Source organism: Alosa sapidissima, chromosome 13 (assembly GCF_018492685.1).
Source record: "Alosa sapidissima isolate fAloSap1 chromosome 13, fAloSap1.pri, whole genome shotgun sequence".
NCBI classification, from domain to species: domain Eukaryota; kingdom Metazoa; phylum Chordata; class Actinopteri; order Clupeiformes; family Clupeidae; genus Alosa; species Alosa sapidissima.
The window spans coordinates 20,207,971-20,232,852 of NC_055969.1; the positions used below are offsets into that span (position 1 = coordinate 20,207,971).

A 24,882-nucleotide genomic window follows, 5' to 3' on the forward strand; every position below is an offset into this window, starting at 1 on the left:
GAGTCGTTAGGGTGTTGTTGACTCACCTGCATGTTATTTCCCCACTGCGATTTCCCCTCCAGCAGAGCATCTAGCACTGCCCTGCTGGGCTCCTGGGCAGCCTGGTCGTTACCACTGACTACGTAGTACGCAGAGCGGACTCGCTTGAAGAACTCAGAGTCCACGTTCTTGGCACTGCAATGGTTTGGGATGTAGACCAGATCCATGTACATCGAGGGGCAGTTGGGAACTGCTGATCCACTGGAGGTTTTACTGCTTCCTGTGAGACAGATATAGGTGTTCAATCTGATGCACTGATGTATGTAAATGTACAAAATAAATCTAAATAAGTTTAAGAATATATTCAATCCAATAGATAAGAGTCAAGGTTCAGTGTTTCAGTATTGGCAGTAGAAATGTCTGAATGTAAGGACATACCTGCACTTTTCACACCTCGGGAGGCAGAAGTGTTGGTTGCATTTTTCACATCTTTCCCCTCTCCTCCCTTAGCACTGGCACTTTTTTTCGGAGAGGCAGTTTTTGTCTCCTTCACTGCACTTGTCTTTGAAATGCCACTCTTTCGGGCTGGTGATGCAGACTTCTTCGCCATTGTTTTTTTCTTTTTGGGCTTCTCCTCTCCCTCCTTCTCCTTGACTTGGTTGCTCTCCTCAGTTGCCAAGGCATCTGGGTCCACCATGCAGACGTCAGGGTGGGGAGGGGATGGAGCGGCATCACGGGCAGCCACTGGCGGAGGATCCACATGGCGATATGTGAGAGTTCTGTCCGTTGGGAGTGTCTCTGAGTCGTCCTCTGAATCGATGTTAGCATCTGCTGTGATGGAGGGACATTCCTCTGTGCCGGGGGGCACATCAGAGTCTGTCTGGGAGGGAACGGAGTCACTGACTGAGGTTGGAGGGGTTTCCTCACACTGTTTCCCATGGTGCTTCCCGCCAGGGGGAGGAGGCCCTCCGCTAGACTTGGTCAAAGGCTTTTCCTCCTCCAGAGGGTTCAGATTCTCCTCATTCATGAAGTACTCAAGTGGGTTTGGGTTAATGAAAGATGGTGACAGCTCAGTCTTCGGGTGCTTGTACTCGCAGGATTTCACCAGACACAGATCTACGTCCGTCCTGGATGGACGACAGGGGCTCTTCATGGCGCTGTCCGGATCTTTGGATTCAAAGTTTGAAGCGCCAGAGGTTGGAGAGGTGTGCGACTCTGAGAAATTAGAGGACAGAGGCAGGTAAGATGGTGAGGGGGCTTTGGGACTGACAGGAGATTTAGACTCACACTTGAAGGGATTAGTGTCTCCTTCAGCCAGAGACAGACTTTCCTTATTCGTCCCATCAGAACTTTTGTCCCCCAACACCAATGAGTCTGGGGACACAGGAGAGTGTGTTAAGGAGGATGCTTTTGGGGTAGCAGGACCTGAGGAAGCTGCTGCACTTGGGGACATGTCCCTTGGTCCCCCAATCTGACAAGGAGTCGCAACAGAAGGACTGGACTGAGACGCCTCTGACGGGGTCGCAGAGGCAGCACAAGGGGAGTCACACTCTCTGAAAAGCATTGGCTTCTCGGCCCTGTGATCTCCGACTGAGCTGTGGTCGTACATGTCAGATGGGCTGCAGTCCACCTCTGTGGGTCCGTTTTCAGTGACCCCACGAGCCCCTGGGGCAGAGGGGTGCTGTGGTGACTGCTTGCTAAAATCTGAGGCCATAGAATGGTCAGGGGAGTCCTGGGAGACCTGCATGACGGAAGGCTCCTGAAGGGACATCTTGGACTTGGCGGTTTTGGGAGAGGTGTCTGGGGAGATGGACATTGGTCGCGGGCTGTCTTCCTTTAATGGAGAGAACTCAGTTTCCTGGAAAGTAGTCGGAGGCTGAACTATGGAGACAGAGAGGGAGTCATCCACCTCTGTGGAGTGGGGGGAGCCTACTTCAGCATGCAGAGATGGTGAAACATCATCAGTTGTAGGGTCTCGCAAAGAACTCACGGTAGCCAGGGAGGTGGACACAGATGCAGCATGGGAAAAGGTGTCCTCTGCAACTCCTTCATCAACTGGAGTTGCAGACTTATCAGATGTTGTTCCTTCTGATATTGACATTTTGCTCTCTTCTTTAAATGTTGACACCTTCTCGGCTTTTTCACTTTTTGTTGGGGATTCTGCTCCAGATGTTGGTGAGCCACACATAGGAGATGCAGACTTGTCTATTGGAGATTTGAGAACTTTCTCTTCCACAGGACTCCCTTGTTTAGGAGAGTCCTCTTTGTCACTTGTGACCTCCACAATTACTGGACCATCAGCATTGTCCCCTGCTTCAGGTTGTAGGGTTCCTGCTTTCTCATCTAGTGGTGACTGATAGTAAGGTGTATGGCCAGCAGATTGTGGAGAAGAGGTGCCCTCCAGGGTCTTCTCATCTGGACTCAGTGAGCTCTCGCCTATTTCGAATGGGATCCCTGTGAGGGTAGTGCCCAGTTCAATGGGTGAGGCAATACCTGATGATAAGAAGCTCATGTTCACATTCTTATCACCAGACGGAGATCTCACTATTGGACCCATTGAAGAGTCAGAAGCCAGTCTTGAAGAGCAAATGCCAAATTTGTTTAATGAGTCTGGAGGAGTCTTGCGTCCGCCCTCTTCTTCCTTGAAATAATCAACAATTTTGTCTTCTTCCAGTGACGATGTAGGTGAGACAGTAGAAGCTGAAGCTTGATAGTCTTCACCATCTGTGGCCTCGCTTTTTGAGTGGTCTTCAGGGCCATCTTGAAGAGTTGGGAGCTGTTTTCTCTCAAAATCGCATGACATTTTAGCCCCTCCAAACCTGGCCATATCCTGAGAAGGAGAGTCAGTCTCATCATTTGTGGTCTCATCGCTCATGATGTCCCTTGGAGTTGACATGCCATCCATGGGTGTTGGCACACTTGAAATCTCAATGGTGGACATGGTATGGCCTGAGGTGGTGTACTCTTCAGGAGGTTCATCTCGGTTTTCATCGTCTGAGGCCGGTTCACTTCCAGAACCTTCCAGAAGATATTCATCATGAATTGAAGCAGCAGGAGAAATGGGGGAGCATACCTTTGGTGAGGTGGAAGCAAACAGAGTTGGTTTTGATGTCTCAGCCTGGACGACAGTAGTGGCTTCATCCTCTCTCTCTTCCTCACTCTCTTCCTTTTCTTTGATTTTCAACTCAGACTTGAGTTCTCTCCTTTGTTCCTCCTCCTCCTTCACTGCATCAATCTCTCCTTTCTCTTCATAGTCCCCAGCTTCAGATGACTCCTCAAGTCCTGTTCCCTCATCTTCAAACTTCTCACTGGTGAAGCTGCTGGCTTTCTCTTTTGGCTCCACCTCATCAGGAGTCTCGCCGCTCTCTGCCTCTGGCTCTGTTGTTGTGATACCCTCATCCAGGGACTCGCCTGCTTCTGGGGACTCTTTGGCAAGTGTGATTTCCTCAGTGATGGTCTGAGGTAAAGCCTCTTCATCTTCGACTATTTCTTCTGCTTTCAGCACCTCAAAGTCCTTGGTGAGGTCTTCCGGAGTTGACATCAAAGACCTTTCTTCTTCCAGAGCTTCAGCAGCACTGGCTGCCACCTCAAGCCCAGCTGCAACACCTGCAGCAGCAGCGGCGGCAGTAGCAGCAGCAGCAGCTGCTGTTGCAGCAGTCTCAGCTTTGGTCGCACTACCTTTAGTGTCTTTCTTGGTGGTCTTTACCTTCCCTTTCTCTTTGGACTTCATAGGGCTTCCTAACTCCTTCTTTGATGTGTCATCTTTTTTCAGCAACTTTGGCTTAGGGGCAGGTTTCTTGGCTTCAGCTGAAGAAGCTGCATTCCTTTTCAGGAAATTGGTAGGCTTTGACACATCTTTCTTGTGATCATCTTTCTTTACTTCTTTCTTGTCCTCCTTTTTGCTGGCCTTCATAGGAGACTCTTTCCTCAAGTCCTTCTTTACATCCTTTTTGGCCTCTTTCTTCACATCTTCTTTTTTAATCTTATCCTCTTTTTTAACCCTTTCCTCTTTTTTTGGTGTCACCTTCTCATCTTTCTTCTTTTCTTCTTTTTTATCAACAACATCCTTCACCTCTTTGTCATCAGTTTTCTTCTCAACTGATTTTTTCATCTCTTTCTTCATGACTTTTTCCTTGGGAGCAGCTCTTGGTTTAATGTCTGCCTTCTTTTTCTCTGGAGTTTGCTCAACTTTAGATTTCATCTCCTTCTCTTGAGCCTTTGGCTTTTCTTTTTTCACTGGAGTTTTTTCTTTCTGCTGTAAAGTTTCCTCAGGTGATTCTGTATCTGCCTTTGCCTTCTCTGGTGTCTCCTCCCTTGACTCTCTCTTTATGCCTCTACTTGCTGGCCTTGATAATGATTTGAGACTCTCTTTGCTATCTGTTTTATGCTTCATTTTTGCTTGTTGAAGTGATGGTGCCATGTTAGCGTTCAACTCTTTCTGTGTCACCATTGGCTGCTTCAGGAAATCCAGATGTTTCAATTTCTCCAGTCCTTCCAAAATGTGATTCTGTGTGGCGTTGCCAGGAAACAACACACGCACAATCTTCTCTGATGGGTTAGCTGGATGCCATACAATCAGTGAAGAGATAGAGGTAAAGTAGGAGTTTGGTAGTTCTGATTCTTTTCCATTGGGTAGTAGAATGGAAGCCATGTCTTTCTCAATGCCTGTCCACTGCTTCATGAAGTGCTGCATCTCCTTGCTGTTCTTCACTGGATTAAGGACATACATCTCAAGTTTTCCAACTCCCATTTTCTGGAAGAGTATGATGGGTTCAATTGTGTTTCCAGTGCCCCTCTGAAGTGGTTCTGGTGTCAGAGACAGCTTGCTCAGGTAATGCAGTGTAGCAGCAGCCTCGTCGATGTTCCTCCGTACCCGAAAGTTTGCCTCTGGTTTCTCCAGGTTCTGGGGTACGTTGAGGAACACAATCCCTATATCTGGGGAGATCATGTTCTTCAGCCATTCGCTGTTGGCAGTGGATCCCTGAGACTGCTCCTCCTCCAACTCTGCGATCTTCCTCTGCAGCATGCTGTTGATACCTGGCAGGTTGTCATCTCCAATATGGGTCAGGAGGATGGAATCCACCCGGTCAAGATGGCGCACAAGTTTCCAGAAGCAAGACCTCCTTTCTGACCCGCCATTGACCAGCATGTTGAAACCATTGACAGCGAAGAGTGCCGCGTCTCCATGACCACCAGGGAAAATGTAGCAGCATGGCTTAGAGAGCTTCAGGAATCCACCCGAGGTTGGTGGCTCAAGAATGTCAAATGGACTTGGGACCTCTACTGATTCTGACAAGTATTCAGTGAATTCCGACAGGCCTTCCATTTCAGGGAGAATGAGAGAGGAGTTCAGTTTCATGTTGATGAAGTCTTGGAGATTGTGTTTGTCCAGGTTTGAGTTTTTCCAGTCACCTTGTTCAGGGCAAAACAGTGTGAGGCTTGCCTTGTTAGCTGGATGTATGCTACTGAGAAGTTCTCCAATCTACAGAGGGAAAAACACACCAGTACTGATAAGTCACTGCTAGTAACAACAACCCATAATAACCATAGAAGATAATCAATACAAATCATGAAAGCACAAAAATTCAGAATCATGACATAAAGATTGACATAGAGGCCTACACAGATGAAGTGCATATGCTGAAATTATGCCAGAGAATATACTTACTTCTTGGTCAGTAAAGATGTCGATGAAGTTGAAGAAGGAGAAGGAGCCTGACTGCAGGATGAGCTCACCTGTCCTCTCCACACACTGTCCAGCCAGGACCAGCTGCTTGTGTCGAGCTGTGTCCGAGATCATGAGACGCACCTGAACACCAAACGTGCACAAACCACCTGAGAATTATTTTCAACTCATTAATGTTTTATATCTACAGATTATTAATGGTCATTTATGTGCATGTGTGTAAACTAGTGCTTGTGTATGACTGAGAGAGAAAGGGGGAGAGGCCGAGATTGAGGCAAGGGGGTGGGGGTGTATACAGCAAAAAAAAGGTTGAATTGAACCCTGTTAATTTCACTGAAAAGCACTTTCTAGTTCAAATACTTGGATCACATTCACATTTGCCCTCTGAACATAATCTTGTCTAATAGAATTAATTAATTCTGAATTCTGAGAGAGCAATCCTAGTATGGGGCAAACAGGGTAACGCAACAATGACTCCAGGCCTGGTGGGTGCGTTAGTTCCAATAGTGTATCAGTCCTTCAGTCAAGAAAGAACTCGCACACCAATGTTGCTGACTAGACTTCATTGGTTGGATTAAAACTTGGATCGGCAACATTGGTGTGCGAGTTCTTTCTTGACTAGGATCCTACCCATTTCAATTAGATAGTAGAAGCGACATCAGAAAAAAATCAGGACAAAGGCAACTAAACCAGATGGTCTGATATCAGTACTTCTCTCCCCAAATCAACATAAGGTCTATGAGTACACTGGTCTAACTAAACCTCACACGACCGTACAGCCTATGACTTGCTCCAGTTTTCTTGTCTCCTCATTACAAAGCAAATGAGATCATTCTAACCGCAGTTACAATACAAAAGACAATTAGGCATGCAGAATGTGCATCGTGGAAGAGGACTCGAGGGAACTGAGAAATCTGTATGCCTGTGCTTTTTATGATCCATACATGACCTGCGTGTTTATTTGTTTTTACAGCAGATGCATCCTTATACCTGTACCTAGATTTGGAACGATTTGTTCCAAACTATCAGTTGTTCCAAATGATCAGTTTATTCTATGAGAAAAATACAGTTTTTTGAATATTTGAAATATTTTGAATATTTGAATATACACTACATTCTGAAGCACACTTTTGTAAATAATATCTAGAACATCTCAAAGGCCATAAACCTCTGGCACACACACACACACACACACACACACACACACACACACACACTTGCCTCAGTGCTGACAGCTTCATCCGAGGGGTTGATGAGGACCACTGTCTCCAGCACGTTGCTTTTATGGTGCAGAATCTTCTGTCCTGAAAACAAAGAAACCCATCATTACCATTCAACACTTGTCTCTTAGACTACATAAGTCCAGCAGCATCATGTCCCATTACCTGCTTTCAAAGTACACAGACATACAATAGACACTATACAATGACAACACATACACACACCAACAGACAAGTTCAAGTTCAAATTCATAGCACATTATCATACACATACAAAAAAACAATAATCATTGAATTAATGTGCTTTACATTTTATGCATGTATGAAATAAACAGCACTAGAACAGTGTGTATGTGTATGCGTGTGTATCTGTGTGTGTGTGTGTGTGTGTGTGTGTGTGTATATAAGTATTAAGTATATATACTCTTTTGATCCTGTGAGGGAAATTTGGTCTCTGCATTTATCCCAATCCGTGAATTAGTGAAACACACTCAGCACACAGTGAACACACAGTGAGGTGAAGCACACACTAATCCTGGTGCAGTGAGCTGCCTGCAACAACAGCGGCGCTCGGGGAGCAGTGAGGGGTTAGGTGCCTTGCTCAAGGGCACTTCAGCCGTACCTACTGGTCGGGGTTGAACCGGCAACCCTCCGGTTGCAAGTCCGAAGCGCACATGGCTGCCCTGTGTGTGCGTGTGCGTGTGTGTGTGCGTGTGCGCGCGCGCGCGTGTGTGTGTGTGTGTGTGTGTGTCTGTCTGTCTGTCTGTGGAGTTGGTTTTGCCTGGCTGACTATCTGACACACACAGATCTGACAGCAGTTGTTCCCTTGTCTATTGCTGCATGGCCAATTATAAAATGGCCTCTACAGGGGCTAAGCTCCACCTGTCTCCATGGGTACCATAGGTACCATGCAAGTCCCATGTTAATGACAGTCAGTATACTTTTCTTGACTTATTATGCCATGTCATATTGCACAACGCATGCTATTCACCTACTTGTAGGAGATGTTGGGGAAAAAATCAGCACAAGCAAAGTCAACCCATGAGTATATCGGTGACATCAACATAAAACATTTCAAATCAGTGGAACGGCAAATGTTCACCAATGAACACCAATGTTGTTAAGAATAAAAGATAAATAAACTAAACCTTTCTTTGATATCAGTGTAAAAGCACAACAGACAGTGAAAAAAAAATAATTTTGAAATGTGTTTCCAGGATGGAATTCTCTGCTTCCTTTTTATTAAGGGGGAGATGGAAGACACCTAATTTGTCAGTTTGTCATGATCCAGGGGTCTTGTCAGCAAGTCGTGTTCCTCTTATAAATATTAATCTACTCTGCTAACCTCAGCTCTCTGTCACTGTCAGCTCAGCTGGAAAATTAACACCTCGGAGGGCTGTTGAATCACCATCACTCCTAAACGTATTAGTTTAGTGTGGTTAATTACATTTATCTGTCAGGGACCACAGACAAAGGACATTATCATTCCTGAATATATTAGTTTAGGGTGCCATGAGTGAGAGAGGGGTTGGTAAAAGATATAGCCATGGCTGTGGCTGGAGTCTGCAGGTAACCAAAGCTGTGGGTATATCCTGTTAACATTGCGAAATATGGCGTTGGGTCTTCTAGTTCATAAAGTGATTGTGGGTCTGTTCATTTGTGTGTGTGTGTGTGTGTGTGTGTGTGTGTGTGTGTGTGTGTGTGTGTGTGTGTGTGTGTGTGTGTGTGTGTCTCGTGTCTGACTAAGAGGCTAATTGCAATGTTATTACAGGCATGCTGTGTCATCATTAATCACCTGAAATTATTTTTCATCTCTCTCTCTCTCTCTCTCTTTCTCCCTCCCCCACACTGTTTATTGCTATTAAATCTTAATCAGAGATCCTTTGCTAAGTCCTTTATGGACAGTTGCTCAACTCCAAGCGGGCCGCTGGTGGCCAGAAGAGACGATACAAAGACTTTACCAAAGAACTCTTGAAGCGCTGCAACGACAACCCTGGCCAGCTCGAGGCAATAGCATCCAACAAACCAGCCTGGAAAGCCACGTGCAACCAAGCAGCTGAGCAAATCAACGACACTTTCATCCAAAGGAGGACAGCAAGACGTGCCCAACGACACCGGCAGGCAGACCCCACCTCCCAATCATCAGGACATACCTGCTCCATCTGTGGAAGAGTGTGCGGCTCCAAAATCGGCCTCCATAGCCACGTGAGGTGGCATCAACGGCAACGTTGACCAATCACCCCCCCCCCCCCCCCCCCCCAACCCCCTGGAACAAGCGTCATCATCGGACACGATGGACAGCTAACCGTGTGTGTATGTGCCTCGTGTCTGACTGAGAGGCTAATTGCAATGTTATTACAGGCATGCTGCCATTAATCACCTGAAATTATTTATCATCTCTCTCTCTCTCTCTCTCTCTTTCTCCCTCCCCCACACTGTTTATTGCCTAATAAATCTTAATCAGAGACATTTGAAATAAAGAGATGATCGGCTCAGACCTGTTAAATAGTGACGAAAGAAAAACAAAACAATTTTAAGGGCTTGTGACTCACCCACTCTGAAAATAATGTAGGTGTATTTTTCTCTCTCTCTTTCTTTGTGTGTGTGTGTGTGTGTGTGTGTGTGTGTGTGTGTGTGTGTGTGTGTGTGTTTCACTGCACAACCCTGTAACACAGAAAATAACGCCTTGTCACTCTGGACACAGAGAGGTTGAGGAAATAACATGAGAGTTCTTTTCCCCTCTTGTTGCACTTTGAGCTTAAAATAACAGGGGAGCTCAGCAGGATTCCTGGAAAAACAACAGACAGGTTCTATTATTTATCAGCCTTCTAAAAATGCCTTCCTCTCCGACTGTCACCTTGTTGCGGTTATGGCAGAGATGGGAAAATCCATACTCGCAAAACCTTACAATGCTTAAGGTGAATACAAGCCTTTAAAAGTAGCATGTAGAAAGAGTTGAGCATTTAGAGCAGGGGTGTCAAACTCAAATTCACAGGGGGCCAAAATTAAGAACTGGGAGTATGTCGCGGGCCAAGCTCAACATTTATTGAATAACCGATGTTTTTATTGAATTAAAACTATATACACACAAGAAAAAATAGAATGCAGGCATTTCTGAGTATAGCCTAATAGAAAAAATATATTGAATATCTGAATAGAAAAAATATATTGGCCTATTTTTTGCAGGTGAACTATAAAAATTGTAAATAACATTTAACAATTATCAAAATTGTAATTGTAACTATTAACAGTTAACAAACTCTCCCTCTGAGAATGGCCGTGCGCGATATCCTGTGCAACAGTAAAACTCGCTTTTACAGCAGCATTACTTTGTGACTTGGCTTGTCTGCCTTGAAAGCAGACTTGCTTTCAATTCTCCCACTTTCTGTAGCTTAAGCTTCGCATCCAGATCTTTGTATTTGTCTTCATGTTTAGTTTCGTAGTGCCGTTTTATGTTGTACTCTTTAGTGACAGCTACGGTGAATCCACATACCAAGCAAACGGATTTGTCCTTGAATAATATGAACATATAATCGTTTTCCCACCTATCTTGAAAGCTCCGATTATCAATCTTTCGCTTCGCCATTTCCGTTGATAGTTTGTCTGGTTGCATGGATACGTGTTTTGTTTATGAACAGAAAAGGCGGCATTAACGATGCAACGCATTTTGGGATTTGGAGTGTTATCGGTGTATGATACACTATATGTACAGTATGTAGCAACTTGATGGGCTGCATTGCCCTGGGCTGCGCTCATGCGCTGAATAGAATAGCGTGCTAGGCCAGCTCAGATATGGATGCGCTGTATAAACTACGTGGCGGGCCACTTCTAATACAGATTGAATAATGACCTCGTGGGCCACAAATAAGCAGCACGCGGGCCAAAAATGGCCAGCGGGCCTGAGTTTGACATCCCTGATTTAGAGAAACCACAGATTAGATAAACATCTAATCTTAGTATTCCAGAGACTGTACTTCATTATTCCATGATGGAACCTTTCATCGAGCTCTGTTTCCATAGGGACGCACCCTCAGAATGGATGGGACTCACCCTCTATAATGGCCTTAGTGCCTCAATGCCTCTCTGGTAGAATATGCCACAAATGGAAATGTGGAAATGGAGAAATCTTTTTTTTTTTTTTTTAAATCAACGTGATGCACACATGCTGCTCTCATGTCCAGTTTCATTCGTGTTGCTCTTAGTAGTGAGAATCTTTCTTTCTTTCTTTCATTCGTTGCGTAAGCGCACCAGAGCTCTGCACCACTCCTCTGATCGTTAGAGAACAAAGGGGGCCAGTGGTCCTCTGGGGAAACCCTCTGAGGGGGCGAGCACTGCTGAGCTGTGCTCAGGTGAGGTGTGCTGTGCTTCTGCGATCGATGGTTCGGCCAGAGGATTCCCCCCTTCAGCATAAAGATTGAAGCAGAGTGAGGTCTAGAGGGAGAGAGCAACAAACCTCTCTAATCCTCTCTGTCCTTTCGTTCACCTGCTACTTGTGTGCTCCTTCTCTTCGACTCTTTTCCTTGATCTTCCTCATTCTCTTCCTCTGTTTCCTTCCCTCTACTGCCACTCTCTCTCTCTCCAAATTGCTGTTACTGTTCCTCTCTTTCTCTTCCTCTCCCTTTCTTTCACCTTGTCCCTCTCCACCTCTCTCCATCTCTGGCGTAGAACTCCACAGTCTCTCCTCCAGATTTCCTTCATCTCAAACCTCTCATTCTCTCTCTCTTTTTCCTTCTCTCATTCCCTCTCTCTCCCTTCTCCCCTCTGTCTCTCCACTCCCCCTCTATCTCCCTCTCTTGGCCAGCGTATAACCCCACAGTCTCTCCTCCCACCTCCAGGAGGCAGTTTAACAGTCTGCCATCTTGTTCCTTTCATCTTTTCATCCGTCTTCCTTCATCTCCAATCTCTTTCTCTCTCTCTCTCTTTCTTCTCTTTCTCCACTCCCTCTCTGTCTGTCTTTTTCAGTTTTTCCGATGTTTTTATTGCAGTATTTTCGTTTCCATCTCTTCCTGAATACTTCTTGGTAGCTCTAGCTGCATTCTGTAGTGAGGACAGCCCACAGGACCATCATGCTGACCAAACACAAATCCAGCAGTACGGACCATGGCAGTCCATTAATGATGACCTCAACTGTCCTCTACTGATGACGTCACGTGCCAATCTATGATGTCATCACTTGTCTGTAATCTGTCCTCAAGCTTAGAGAAAGCGCAGCAGGGCAGCCATTTTCCCACAAGGCTTTCTAAAGAAGGGTTTCCCTTGTATGCCTTTGAAGAAACCCAGCAGGTGCTCTTCCCCAGGAAAAAAGCCTGGAATCAGCAGTACGTGACTAGCATCCCAACAGCCCTCTGAAGCATGACAGTAAAATCTCTCTTTTCTTCTCTCAACAGTTCCTTCTTATTCACTCAGTGAGACACTTCTCCCAGTGTCTCACTGGCCGGTCCAAGTCACACCCTCAGCATTTCTTGGTGATTTTGTTTTTGAAACTGTCTCTATCGTCCCCTGTGAGTCCCCGGCAGTCCAACTCACACACACACACTTCCATCCACTCTCTCACTGTGTGTCAGACATCTCTTTCGGTATTACTCTGATCGGTTGACCAGAGGGCGGCCAGTCCAGTCAGACTCACTCGCATACTCATCGTACTGCACCAGTGGGCTCCCTCTCTGCTAATTTATGCCCTCAGTCAACACTGACACACTTCAGATTGGCTTTATATAGTGGTTAAATGTCAGAGCAGAGAGCCGTCCTAGTAACAGGAACACAGAACCGCTACGATACGCCAGAACCAAATTATCGTAAAACCACCAATTACCAACCATTTCGTGCGAAAATTCTAAAACAACAATATTTTTTAATACTTCAAAATAACATTTGATAAATTAACCTTACATTTTTCAGTAGCCATACTGTAGGTGTGTAGATGTGGACAAAATCTAGTTTCGTTCTTACCGGGGCTGTTACTGCCTGAAATACACACTTTGAGTTTAGCGCTGGGCTGGTGGGTGCCTATTTCCAACCTTTCTCACGGCACATCAACGGTTAGACCGAGAATTCTCATCGCAAATCAAAATTCCACTGGAGCTCCAAGCGGATTTGTACATGCAGCCTTACAACACTGTTTACAGCTCTTCGAGTCACTGTAAAATGTCATTTTTGGTACAATTATGGTGTGGGCGCTTGCATTTCTTTATGAATCTACCGTCTTGGTTTGTATAGAAATGAATATTAAGTGACACATACACGTAAGAGGTTGGAAATACGGGACGGTTGGTAATAGGTGACATACTATACTAAGGTACAGTACTGAATCAGTATGGAACCACCACAATATGGACAGAACAGGGCTGTCATAGCACAGAAACGGGATAACAGAACAAGATGTCTGTGGGGAACAAAACCACATAGAACCACCAGAGAACAGAACATGATGTCTATGGAACCAAACCAGCACAGAGCCCGTACAGAACAAAAGAACAGCCCAGACAGCAGTACAGATACCCTGGAAATCCAGAGTTCTCGCGAGAGCACAATGGAATTGTCTCTGCGAGACACTCTGGCAAAGAGCAATGACGCACGTTACTTTTACCCCAACATTCTGAGGAACCAGCTAAACTGATGAAGACAGCGCTGCAACGTTGGAGGACAGTACACATTGGTCGTAGTGTTATCCGATTGCGTCGAAGTCCGAAATCATTCAGAGTAAACCCACTAATGGGTCGCGGAGACATGCCAGGTGGGGCACGAACTGACGTGAAAAACAGGAGTTTTTTAATTAATTTTTTTATCTGTAGCCTGGGCCCAGGTAGCATCCGATGCGCAATGGACGCACTGTGTTATTCACAGGGAAGCGCTCGTGTCAAGGCAGCTTAGTTAGTCCCGACCTACATGAGATTCTGAACGTTGTTGTGAGAGTGGTGAATTTCATTAAAACCCGGCCCTTAAAAGCGCGTCTATTCTCCGCACTTTGCGAAGAGATGGTAGCTGACCAAAAGGCTGTACTGTTTCACAGCGAGGCAAGGTGGCTTTCCCGAGGTAAAGTGCTGTCGCGCGTGTTTGAGCTCCGAGTCGCCTCTTCTTGGAGGAAGAGCGCATGTTTGAATCTGCAAGCACGTTCACTAATGAACATTTCTTGACGAAGCTGGCCTATCTTAGCGATATATTTGATATATCTTAGCGATACATTTGAGTTAAATGTCCAGTTACAAGGCAAAGACAAGCACCTACCTCACCTAGCAAATACGATTACTGCATTCACCAAATACACTTGAGTATGGGACAGGCGCCTCAATCGCGACAGTATTATGCCTTTGAGATTTCTGAGCGAAATCACTGAAACGTCTGATTGGGAGCCACTCTTGTGATCCCATGTATTAAACAGTAGGTCTACATCACATCCCTGCAAAGTTTATTTCAAAAATATTTCCCAACCAGGAACCAGCAGTGCTCAGTATGACTGGATTATGGATCCATTTAATGCAGCATGTTGGTATTTCATTGAATATATTGTACAATGCTGTAAAATGGCCTATGCTTCCTAATATGTTGCTGGAAAACAGAAATACGTGTGTTATGTATTTATTTATTATTATATCTGCAGCACCAGCTGATTTTAACTCTGTTGAAGAGGATATATTTAGAACTTGTCATTATTTCAATAAATTTGACAATTTTAAGCTTACCTACCACTTTCTTAGAGCGATGAGGGACAGGTGGGGCTCGAGAATGCCCCCTTGATCAAAGTGGGGAATGAAAGAAAAAGTTGGGTCGCGATAGTCTGTCATTTTTAAAAAGTGGGTCCCCAGAAAAAAAGTTTGAGAAACACTGGTCTAGTGTTATCCAATTGCGTGCAGTGAGATTTTTAAATGCATGCTTGTTGCCGCCCCTCGAGTTGGGCCATTACATTGTTCTTTGCCAGACCCTTAATCTTTCTAGATTATCAGGGTCTGGATTTTCCAGGCTACAGTACAGACCCAGCACTCAGCACTGTACCCAGCAGTGCGCACCAGAGCTGAGCGGTTTCAGCTCCACTGGACTCTGTTTCATCCGATTCTGACACGTTTCAGAGGGTTTGGATGCAGCTTTCGTATGAGACCAGAGCTGGGGCGCGTTTCCCAAAGCCATAGTTGCTAACTAAGTTAGCAACTTTGTTGGTCGCAATGTAATTCTCCGTTGCCAATCAACTAAGTTGCTAAGAGGTTAGCAACTATGGTTTTGGGAAATGCACCCCAGAGTTTCAGCCCCCACTGGACTCTGTTTCATCCGATTCTTACACATTTCAGAGGGTTTGGATGCAGCTCTCGTATGCCAGTTCAGCCAAACCCCTGCAAAGTCATCCAACTTTGACATGTTTAATTTGAGAGAGTTTGTATGCAGCACTCGCATACACCAGCTCAGCCAAACCCCCCAAAGTCATCCAACTCTGACACGTTTCAGAGGGTTTGGATGCAGGTCTCGTATGCCAGACCAAAACCGCAGCTGTAACAGAAACGTCTCTGACATGCTGAACATCTCTGAACAGCTTTCTGAATTCATCTACTTGGAAATATGATCAAAGGTGGTTCAGTGAAGCAGTAATGTGTGTGTGTGTGTGTGTGGAGTGTGCAGTGTGTGTGTGTGTGTGTGTGTGTGTGTGTGTGTGTGTGTGTGTGTGTGTGTGTGAGTGTGTGAGAGAGAGAGAGCGAGAAAGAGAGAGAGAGAAAGAGTGTGTGAGTGAGTGTGTCTATGTGTGTGTGTGTGTGTGTGTGTGTGTGTGTGTGTGTGTGTGTGTGTGTGTGTGTGTGTGTGTGTGTGTGTGTGCTGCTCTGTCTGAGCTATTTGTGAGGTTTACCTCTTTTACCCCATCTCCCCAGCTGAACCCAGAGCCTTTGACATTAACACGTACTGAATTCCCTGTGGGTGACTCCTGCGTCAGTCACACACACACACACACACACACACACACACACTCTCACACACACATACACAGGCCAACACACACACACACACACACACACACACACAAAAGCCAACACAGACACTTATACAGACTGACACATACACACACATAGACACACACACCCACACACACAAGGGACACGATAGAAGCAAAGACTTACACACACACACAGACACAGACACACACACATACACACACACACACACACTCAAAAGGAACATGGTGCAGCAAACACAGACACTTGTACACAAAGACAGACAGACACATACACAGAGGCACACTCAATGATATACACCCAGAATCCCAGAATCCCAGATTCAGGTGCTGCCTGAATCCATTTGTAGTGCTTTCCTCAAGGTCAAATGACCCAGATGACCCTTTTATCAGGCTATGTCTCTCTCCCTATGTCCACCCACACACACAGACTGGCACACAAAAACATCCCCCCACCCACACACACACACACACACACACACACACACACAGAAACATCCATACACACATACACGCACGCACACACACACACACACACACTCAAGGGACACGACATGATGCTACAAATACACACTCACAGCAGTGTCCATGTGGGCATGGCTACAAACCTGCAGTATTTCTGCAAACACTAAGAAAGCGTCTGAGGTGCATTTAAATCCAACAAACAGAGTCAAACATTAGACAAATCACAACTCAAAGCAAACTGAAAAACTGAAGACAATTCTGCCCAAGCATTTGCCTTGTTTGCTACTTTAAACGCACCTGCACTCTTCACACTATGCATATTTGTTTGTTGTATTTCTTGTCTATGGACCCTTTCAAGAATAAAAACAAAAACAATGCTTGAACGTTCTATTTGGGCCCCAATCTACTTCCTCTGCATTAAGATAACATATGGAATGTTAAAAAGGAAGTCTTGTGGAGCCAACTATGATGCTGATAATGGAACTCTCTTGAAAGGGTCCATTTCTTGTCTGTGTTTTAGAAACCCACCAGTGTGGAGTCAAAGACAAATTTCCACTTTTGTGAACAGTAAAGATATTATTATTATTATTATCATTATTATAATAAACAACACTCAGACAGCTAGTAACTCAGGACCAGATATGGCCAAACCCTGTGGTGTCACCTGCTACCTCTGGAGTGTTAATACTTGGCATGGATGTTCATTAGTGCAACCACAACGTCTGGACTCGAGGCCTAATTACACCTGCTATGGTGAAGGCAGTAATTACTGTCCTAGTACTGCCTATTATAGCTGAGCAGCTGCAGCTAAACATGTTCTCTAAGGCGCGGATCACACTGGCCAGCGGCAGGTTTCCTATTGTTCTCCATGGTTCGGCAGGGGAAAGGTGGCACAAGCTGAGCACTGAACTTGGTTCAACTTTCAAAGCGCAACGCTAGCGTATTCAATTGTCAGCTTACAGAACTACAGCCCATATTTTAATAGAATATCCATTACTTGTTTTTGGAACCCATACTTAAAACATGCATTTCATGGATAACGTAACAATTAACCTCAGTTCCTGTTATGATGTCAAATGACATCACTCAAAGAGATTCATAGCTGTTGAAACTAATTTAGTGCAGTCATCAATTAAGTGTTTTAATGACTTCCTGACGCAGTGTGTTTCCTTCTTAGAGCTGCGGTTTCTTTTCTAATTGGCTGGCAGTCTGTCCCGAGGCTGGAACTTCATTCTGATTGGTTGTTGTGTGAGGTCTCTTTCTGCAGTTGAATTCTAGAACTCACACAGTGCAGGTTGGGAGAGAGAAAGCCGTTCAGCAGAATGCCCACAGCCCTTCACCCACACAGAACATCATGTTCCAGAGTTTTCCCATTTAGCTTCTGACCCTAAGCTCAATGCAGCCCTTATCTTGGGCAGATTCTCTGGCTCCTCTCCAGACTGAGGCTGTTGTTCGGACAAGTACATTAGCTAATGCAGCACTTGTACACCTACTGCTGGGTCTCTCCTACCCCAGCACCATTGCCTATCAGTCCCTCCTCAGACCATAGACCACCCAATCTTATTAGCTTATCCATCGACTTCATTCGTTAAGCATTGAACATCCTTTTATCTCTGTTGGCTCTCTCCCTCTAGGACCATTCCCTCTCATCTAAACATCCACTCCTCTTCTGTTTCTGTTGCCCTCTCTTGAGATTCTGCCATATTCCTTCATGCATCTCTATCCCCTTCCTCTTTTCTCTCTCTCTTCTTCTCTTCTCTCTGTGTTGCCCAAACCCCTGTAGACACTCACCTCCCCCACCCCAGCCAGTCAGCCACACACACACACACACACACACACACACACACAGAATTGCTAGTCTATCAGCAGGCTCCTCAAATGGGCTCCCTGTGGTTGAACAGCCCCCTGGCATGTCCTGATGAATAACTCCTCATCCATCAGAGGGTCGTTAACAACCCTTAAACACACACACACACACACACACACACACACACACACATGGACGCACACACACATGCATACATGAACACACACACATACACGCATCAAGCCAAGCCTCTTGTACTTGGTAGTCTGCTTCTAAATGCTTTCTGCAGGGGTAACCAGCAACCTCAAGGGCTCATATTACCTGCTTTACTTTGTGTCTTACAACATACTGATAGGACTTCTCCTTAATGTCTTAATGTATGTAATTTACAGTGGTGTGTAGGCTGATAATAAAGAATATATATGAGTATCCATTCAGAGTCATTACTCTAATGGAGTAAGATAGGATACCGCCCACATAGTCTCTTGGGGTCTTTATGGAATGGAAAAACACTGAGGGGTTAAAGGCATTTTCATGTGGCTTCATAAATTGCCACAAATGGAAATCTTTATGAGCAATCATGGGATTTTATTAGCAAATTAGTTTTTGAGAGATGGGTGGAAATAGGCTTCACAGGTGACAGCACTGCCTGGGAGTAGCTGACTGTGTGGTGGATCCGGCTCTGATCTAGCCCTGATGTAGCCCTGATATGGCCCTGATGTAGCCCTGATGTAGCCCTGATGTAGCCCTGATATGGCCCTGATGTGGGCCTGATGTGATTCTGATCTGGACCTGATGTGGTTCTGATCTGGCCCTGATGTGGTTCTGAACTAGCCCTGATGTGGCCCTGATATGGACCTGATATGGCCCTGATTCTTGAATTTCCCCTAGGGATCAATAAAGTATCAATCTGTTCCAGAGCCCATGTTGTGAGAGCAACACTTCTACACAGTGAACGGTAAATTCACATCCAGATGTGGTGCTTCACACTATCAACCTCAGTGTACATGCAATCCATGTGTATTTGGGCTTTATGTCAAACGTATATGCGTAATGCATATACATAAAAAGGTTCAGGTTCAGATTCAGTGCATTTGGGATGGGATGGGAGAGGCCAGGAGAGAGGAGGGGAGCAGAGAGAGAAATTAGGAGAAGAGAACAGGGAAGGGAGAGGAGAGGAGGTTGCTGTGTGAGTCTGGTCCTTATTTATGACCAGGTCACAAACCTAATCACATCACAGAAAAAGGGATAGAGAGAGAGGGGAGGGGGGAGGGGGGAGGGTGAAATTAACAGAGAAAGGGATAGAGAGAGAGAGCAGAGAGGGGAGAGAGGTGGAGAGAAGGGAAAGAGAGAGATGAAGATATATGGACAGAAAAGGGGTAAGGAAATGGAAGAAATGAAGTGAGACAGAAAAGGTGAAAGGAGGGATAGAGAGACAGAGAGAGGAGAAAGGAGGGATAGAGAGACAGAGAGGAGAAAGGAGGGATAGAGACAGGGGTGCCGCCAGGGTTGTATTCCATAGTACGCACCATACGTGGCCCAACCCGCCCCCCCCCCCCCCCCCCCCAAAAAAAAAAAAAAGATACCCGACCTTATTTACCAAATTTGCGCATTTGGTAAATATAGGCTAGCCTCTCCTTATTGAGCCTAAGAAAAACCTTTACATAAACTAGAACATAAAGCCCCTCTTAAACACGTCAACATACCCATGTCATCCCTTATCAAATAGCCTACTGCATGAAGCGTCTAACTTTTACAACACTGGCTGTAGGTCACGTGGGCTTATAGGGGTGTTTCAACATTTTAAACATGTGTAGACCGTGACCGTAGAGGACAATCTCTCACTGCTGTCAGTCACTGCTAAGAACAGTAGGCCTACATCTTTTAACGTTACGGTTAAACGCCTGAAAAATATTAAGCTGCTGCTGTTGTTTTCTTTTCATGACTGAATGATTTAGGCTATTATCCTATGAACGAATGGAACGTTGTGTTTTTAAGCGCCAGAATTGACCCATCCAAAGCCACGTCTGAAAACCGCCACAGGTCAATCGTTATCATGTCATGACAATGCTACGCTTTCATATTATAGTATATGGTTTCCATGCACACCATATTCCAGTTTTATTCGCAATAATGCCAATATTCAGATTGCACATGAGTCAATAAATATAGGCTAGTTGTCACACAAGTTTTTTTTTTATTGTTGTAGGCTAATATTAAATGATTTCACAAATAAAGCCGTGAAACAGTGCGTACAGGATTACGCCTGCCGGCGCCACTGGATAGAGAGACAGAGAGACAGGAGGAGAAAGGAGGGATAGAGAGACAGAGAGACAGGAGGAGAAATGAGGGATAGAGGAGGAGAAAGGAAGGATAGAGAGACCGAGAGAGGAGAAAGGAAGGATAAAGACAGAACAAGATTGGAGAAAGGAGGGATAGAAAGACAGGAGGAGAAAGGAGGTATAGAGATACAAAGACATTGGAGAAGGAGGGATAGAGTCAGGCTGAGAGAAAGACAACAAGCAACAAGAAGAAATACAAAAAAACAGTATGGAAGGAAAGAAATTAAAAAGAAGAAAGATACACTGTACCAACAATCATGCTAATAAAGCAACCTTGAATGGAATTTAATTGAATTGAGAGAGGAAATTAGGGGGAAAAGAGAAAATAGAGAAAAAGAAAGAAACAGAGAGGGACAGAAAGAGGAAGAGGCCACACCCAGTGGCGGTGATTGACAGTCTGTCGGTGTGCTGAGAGAGGTGCAGTACTCTCTCCTCTCATCATGACTGTGCTCTCTCTCTCTCTCTCTCTCTCACACACACACACACACACACACACACACACCATGCATGCATACTCTCTTTCTCGCTCTCTCTCTTACACACACACACATAAACACACACATACATACATGCACACACTCACTCTCTCTCACTCTCTCTTTCTCTCTTCATCAGCACAAACTGAGAGGCTGCCGGTAATGAAAACATAATGAAGGAGAAGATAGGATTGAGCATTTGAGAGACGCAAAGTTCCATATAAAGGTGGATAATGGAGAAAGATTTCCCTATTCAAAGATAATGGAGAAACGTCAAAGAAAAAACAGAGAATGAGAGGAAGCCATGATTGGGTTGGGTTGAGAGGGAGACACACAGACCACAGAGAGAGAGAGAGAGAGAGAGAGAGAGAGAGAAAAAGATATAAAAAGATATATACTGAAATAAATATAACCATATACAGAGACAGAAACATAGAGAGTGAGAGAGACAGTTAGTGAGAGAGAGAGAGAAACAGAAAGAGACATACGTAGCCGATGAAAGAGACAGAGAGAGAGAGAAAGAGAGAGAGAGAGAGGGGGCAGACAGAGGAACAGAAAGAGACAGACATAGCCAATGACAGACAGACATAAGAGAGAGAGAGAGAGAGAGAGAGAGAGAGGGAGAGAGAGAGAGAGAAGTGGCAGAGAGAGAGAGAGAGACCGGGAGAAAGGGCATGAGATGGCCAGGAGTGCTGTGCCAGGCGAGACAGTGCCACTGACTGTTTGTGTGCCCATGATGCCAAGGTCAGAGCAGTGACCACACCATGCCCATTAGACAGCCCCTACACCACTCAATACCACAATGGCACCATATTCAGCCCATAAGAGTGTGTGTGTGTGTGTGTGTGTGCGTGCGTGCGTGCGTGCGTGCGTGCGCGTGCGTGTGTGTGTGTGTGTGTGTGTGTGAACATACACGTATGTTAATGTGTACAGTCTGTGTGTGCCAGCCTAGTGCATGTGTGTGTGTGTATGTGTATGTGTGTGTGTGTGTGTGTGTGTGTGTGTGTGTGTGTGTGTGTGTGTGTGTGTATGTGTATGTGTATGTGTGACAGGGTGATGGTGAGTCCATGCATGTGCTCAGTCCTTTTAAATGTTGCTGAGCTCTTAAAGCCGTTTGTCCATGCGTCCACAGGAGCATATGGCAGTGGGGCTGCAGATGGCCAAGGCAGTGGGCACGGCAGAGGATAGCAGGGTTGGCGCAGAGAGGGGGAGGGGCACAGAGGGGGGGGCACAGAGGGGGGGGCACCAGCGACCGGGCAGGGGGAGTGGAAGGTGAAAGTAACCTTCACATGACTGAAGAGGTGGGCTTCACAAAGACAGAGTACATTTACGCTCATGTTGTTTATGTTTATTGTTTATGTTTATTCATAGCTTGCTTATTTTTTATGTTTATTCATAGCATGCGTATTGTTTATGTTTATTTATAGCTTCAATAGGCAACTAGAATGAACCCCCAAGAGGTGCTGGCACAGAAACCCAAACTCCAGACACAGAGGACCTGGATGCTTTCATCTCTCAGTGTGCAACACGCTACATCCATAAGATCTCCCACGGGATGGGCCTACAGGTCTCACTCTGTAGTGTTACTACTCGGGACACCCTGCATAATATAGTGTGTGTGTGTGTGTGTGCGTGTGTGTGTCTGTGTGTGTGTGTGTGTGTGTGTGTGTGTGTGTACTTGGGATACTATGCATAGTGAGTACACCCTCATCATACACAAACACAGAATCTCACATCTTGATAACCCATTTTTTGCACTTCAAAGAGAATATGCAATCTGACACTTGTGATTAAACCTGATTGGTAAACAAACACTTGTTCATGCGCTGGATATTTCCCCAATCACAGCTCTGGTTTCATCCATATGCCGGAATATGAACATTAGTCGTGTGCACTGGGAGGGAACATTAGATTACAATGGAATGGGATTGGATTGGACTGGAGCGATTGGATTGCAGTGATTGATGAAGTCTCACTTGCGCGCGCGCGCACACACACACACACACACACACACACACACACACACACACACACACACTCCCTGACTCCTCATCTACTGGCAGAGGAAGAGAGGAAGAGGGAGAGAAATGGAGAGAGAGATGGAGAGAATGACACAGGAGAAATGAAAGAGTAATTTCTATAAATCTCCATTCTCGTCACCTCATCTCTGTACTGCATGGATGGCTGACTGCCTTACGAGAATCTCAATTCCTCCATCTCATTTCTCTATCTCTCTCTCTCTCTTACCATCCCTCTCTCTTTCCTTTTCTTTCTTTCTTCCCCTCATTCTTACTCATTCACATCCTCTCCTCTCCCTTTCACTCTCTCTTTTTCATGATCTGTTGCTTTCAATTCAATTCAATTCAAGAAAGCTTTATTGGCATGAACGTTTCAATAACATTATTGCCAAAGCTCAATTACATGTACACAAAAATATAAATAAAATAATGTTTAACAGAACTGTAAATTAAGTAAGACATAAAAGTTAAGAGACAATTCTAATAATAATAACAATCCTATTATTGTGTATGGCTGTGGCCTCACTGGTTGTCCCTCAGGTTATGGCAGGCTGCTACAAATTTTGCAGCCACAATGGCCACATTCTCGTTCTCTCTCGCTTTCTCTCCTCTTCTTTTTCTCCCCCTCAGTCACACTCACTCCTGTTTTCTGCATTCTCTCTCTCTCACTCTCTCTCTCTAACACTCTCCTCCCTCTCTCTCTTTCTCTCTCGCATCCTGTCTCTCTCATACCATCTTTGACCCCCTCATTATCACTCTCCTTCCTGTCACCCCCCTGTCTCCTCTCCTCCTCCTCTCTCCCCTCATCCTCCTATCTGCTCTCATCTCTCTCTCCTCTCCTCCTCCTCTCTCTCCTCATCCTCCTATCAGCTCTCATTCCTCTCTCCTCTCTACCCTTCTCTCCTCTGACATCTCCTGGGCCATAGTGGAGCCCATTACTGCTGTTACCGAGATACATGAATATGCTAATACACTGCGTGCTCATAAAACAATGTGCGTATGTGTGTGTGTGTGTGTGTGTGTGTGTGTGTGTATGATTATGTATGAGTATGTGAGTGCATATATGCATACTTGTGTGTGTTTACCAGTGTGTGTGTGAGTGTGTGTGTGTGTGTGTGTGTGTGTGTGTGTGTGTGTGTGTGTGTGTGTGTGTGGAAACAGGGATGTGTTAGTGATGTACATTATCAAAATCTCTAATGAAGACTTAGATATCCTGCATCTAGGACTGGGTTTTTTTATGCATGTATGTGTGTGTGCATGTGTGTTTGTGTGTTTGTGCATGCATCCAGCATCTTCTGATGCATCCAGCATCAGAAGATCTGGCCCAGACTAACCCAGCTGGGAGTTAGCAACAGCTAATTACCCACAGTTCTCCTCTGAGCCGGGTTGCACGGCAACCTAATCACCATGGGGATGGTGGGGATGGTCGGGGATGGTCGGGGGGGGGGGGGGCTGCTAAAAGGAGAAAGAGCAGAAACCAGGAGAGAAGACTGGTGGAGAGAGAGAAGACAGGGACGATGGATCCCTGCAGCAACAGGGTGGGGCAGGAGAAAGACGAACAGCTGAGGAGACAAAGAAAGGGAAAACAAATGAATGAACAGATGCTGAAGGGGTGGAGGGGTGGAGAAAAGAAAGGAAACAAAGTGAGCCCGTGGAGGAGAGGTGGAGAGACTGACAGTGAGAGAGTGATGGGAGGATGGGCGTTCACAGACTTCACTGCAGGAGGGAGACAAAGCAGGACCAACACCCAGAGGAGGAGCAGCAGAGAGAGCACAGGGGCAGTCACAGCACGGACACATTGGTAATAACACACACACACACACACACACACACACACACACACACACACACACACACACACACACACACACACACACTCGCACCAGTGACTTCATAACATCATTCTTACTGCAACACGATGGAAAGATTAATCATAGCAGTCACTCTCACTCCAACATCA

The 24,882-nt window shown here is 45.4% G+C and overlaps 1 protein-coding gene across 1 annotated transcript in view; it reads right to left on the reverse strand.

Moving 5' to 3' along the window:
* map1b (microtubule-associated protein 1B) overlaps positions 1-24,882 on the reverse strand; it is a 38,222-nt gene that overhangs the window by 4,106 nt on the left and 9,234 nt on the right. The window contains exons 3-6 of the mRNA XM_042059379.1: positions 6,887-6,969; positions 5,648-5,788; positions 418-5,461; positions 27-259 (exon numbers count right to left, since the gene is read on the reverse strand). Coding sequence (XP_041915313.1) covers positions 27-259; positions 418-5,461; positions 5,648-5,788; positions 6,887-6,969 — 5,501 coding nt within the window. The remainder of the gene's footprint in view (positions 1-26; positions 260-417; positions 5,462-5,647; positions 5,789-6,886; positions 6,970-24,882) is intronic.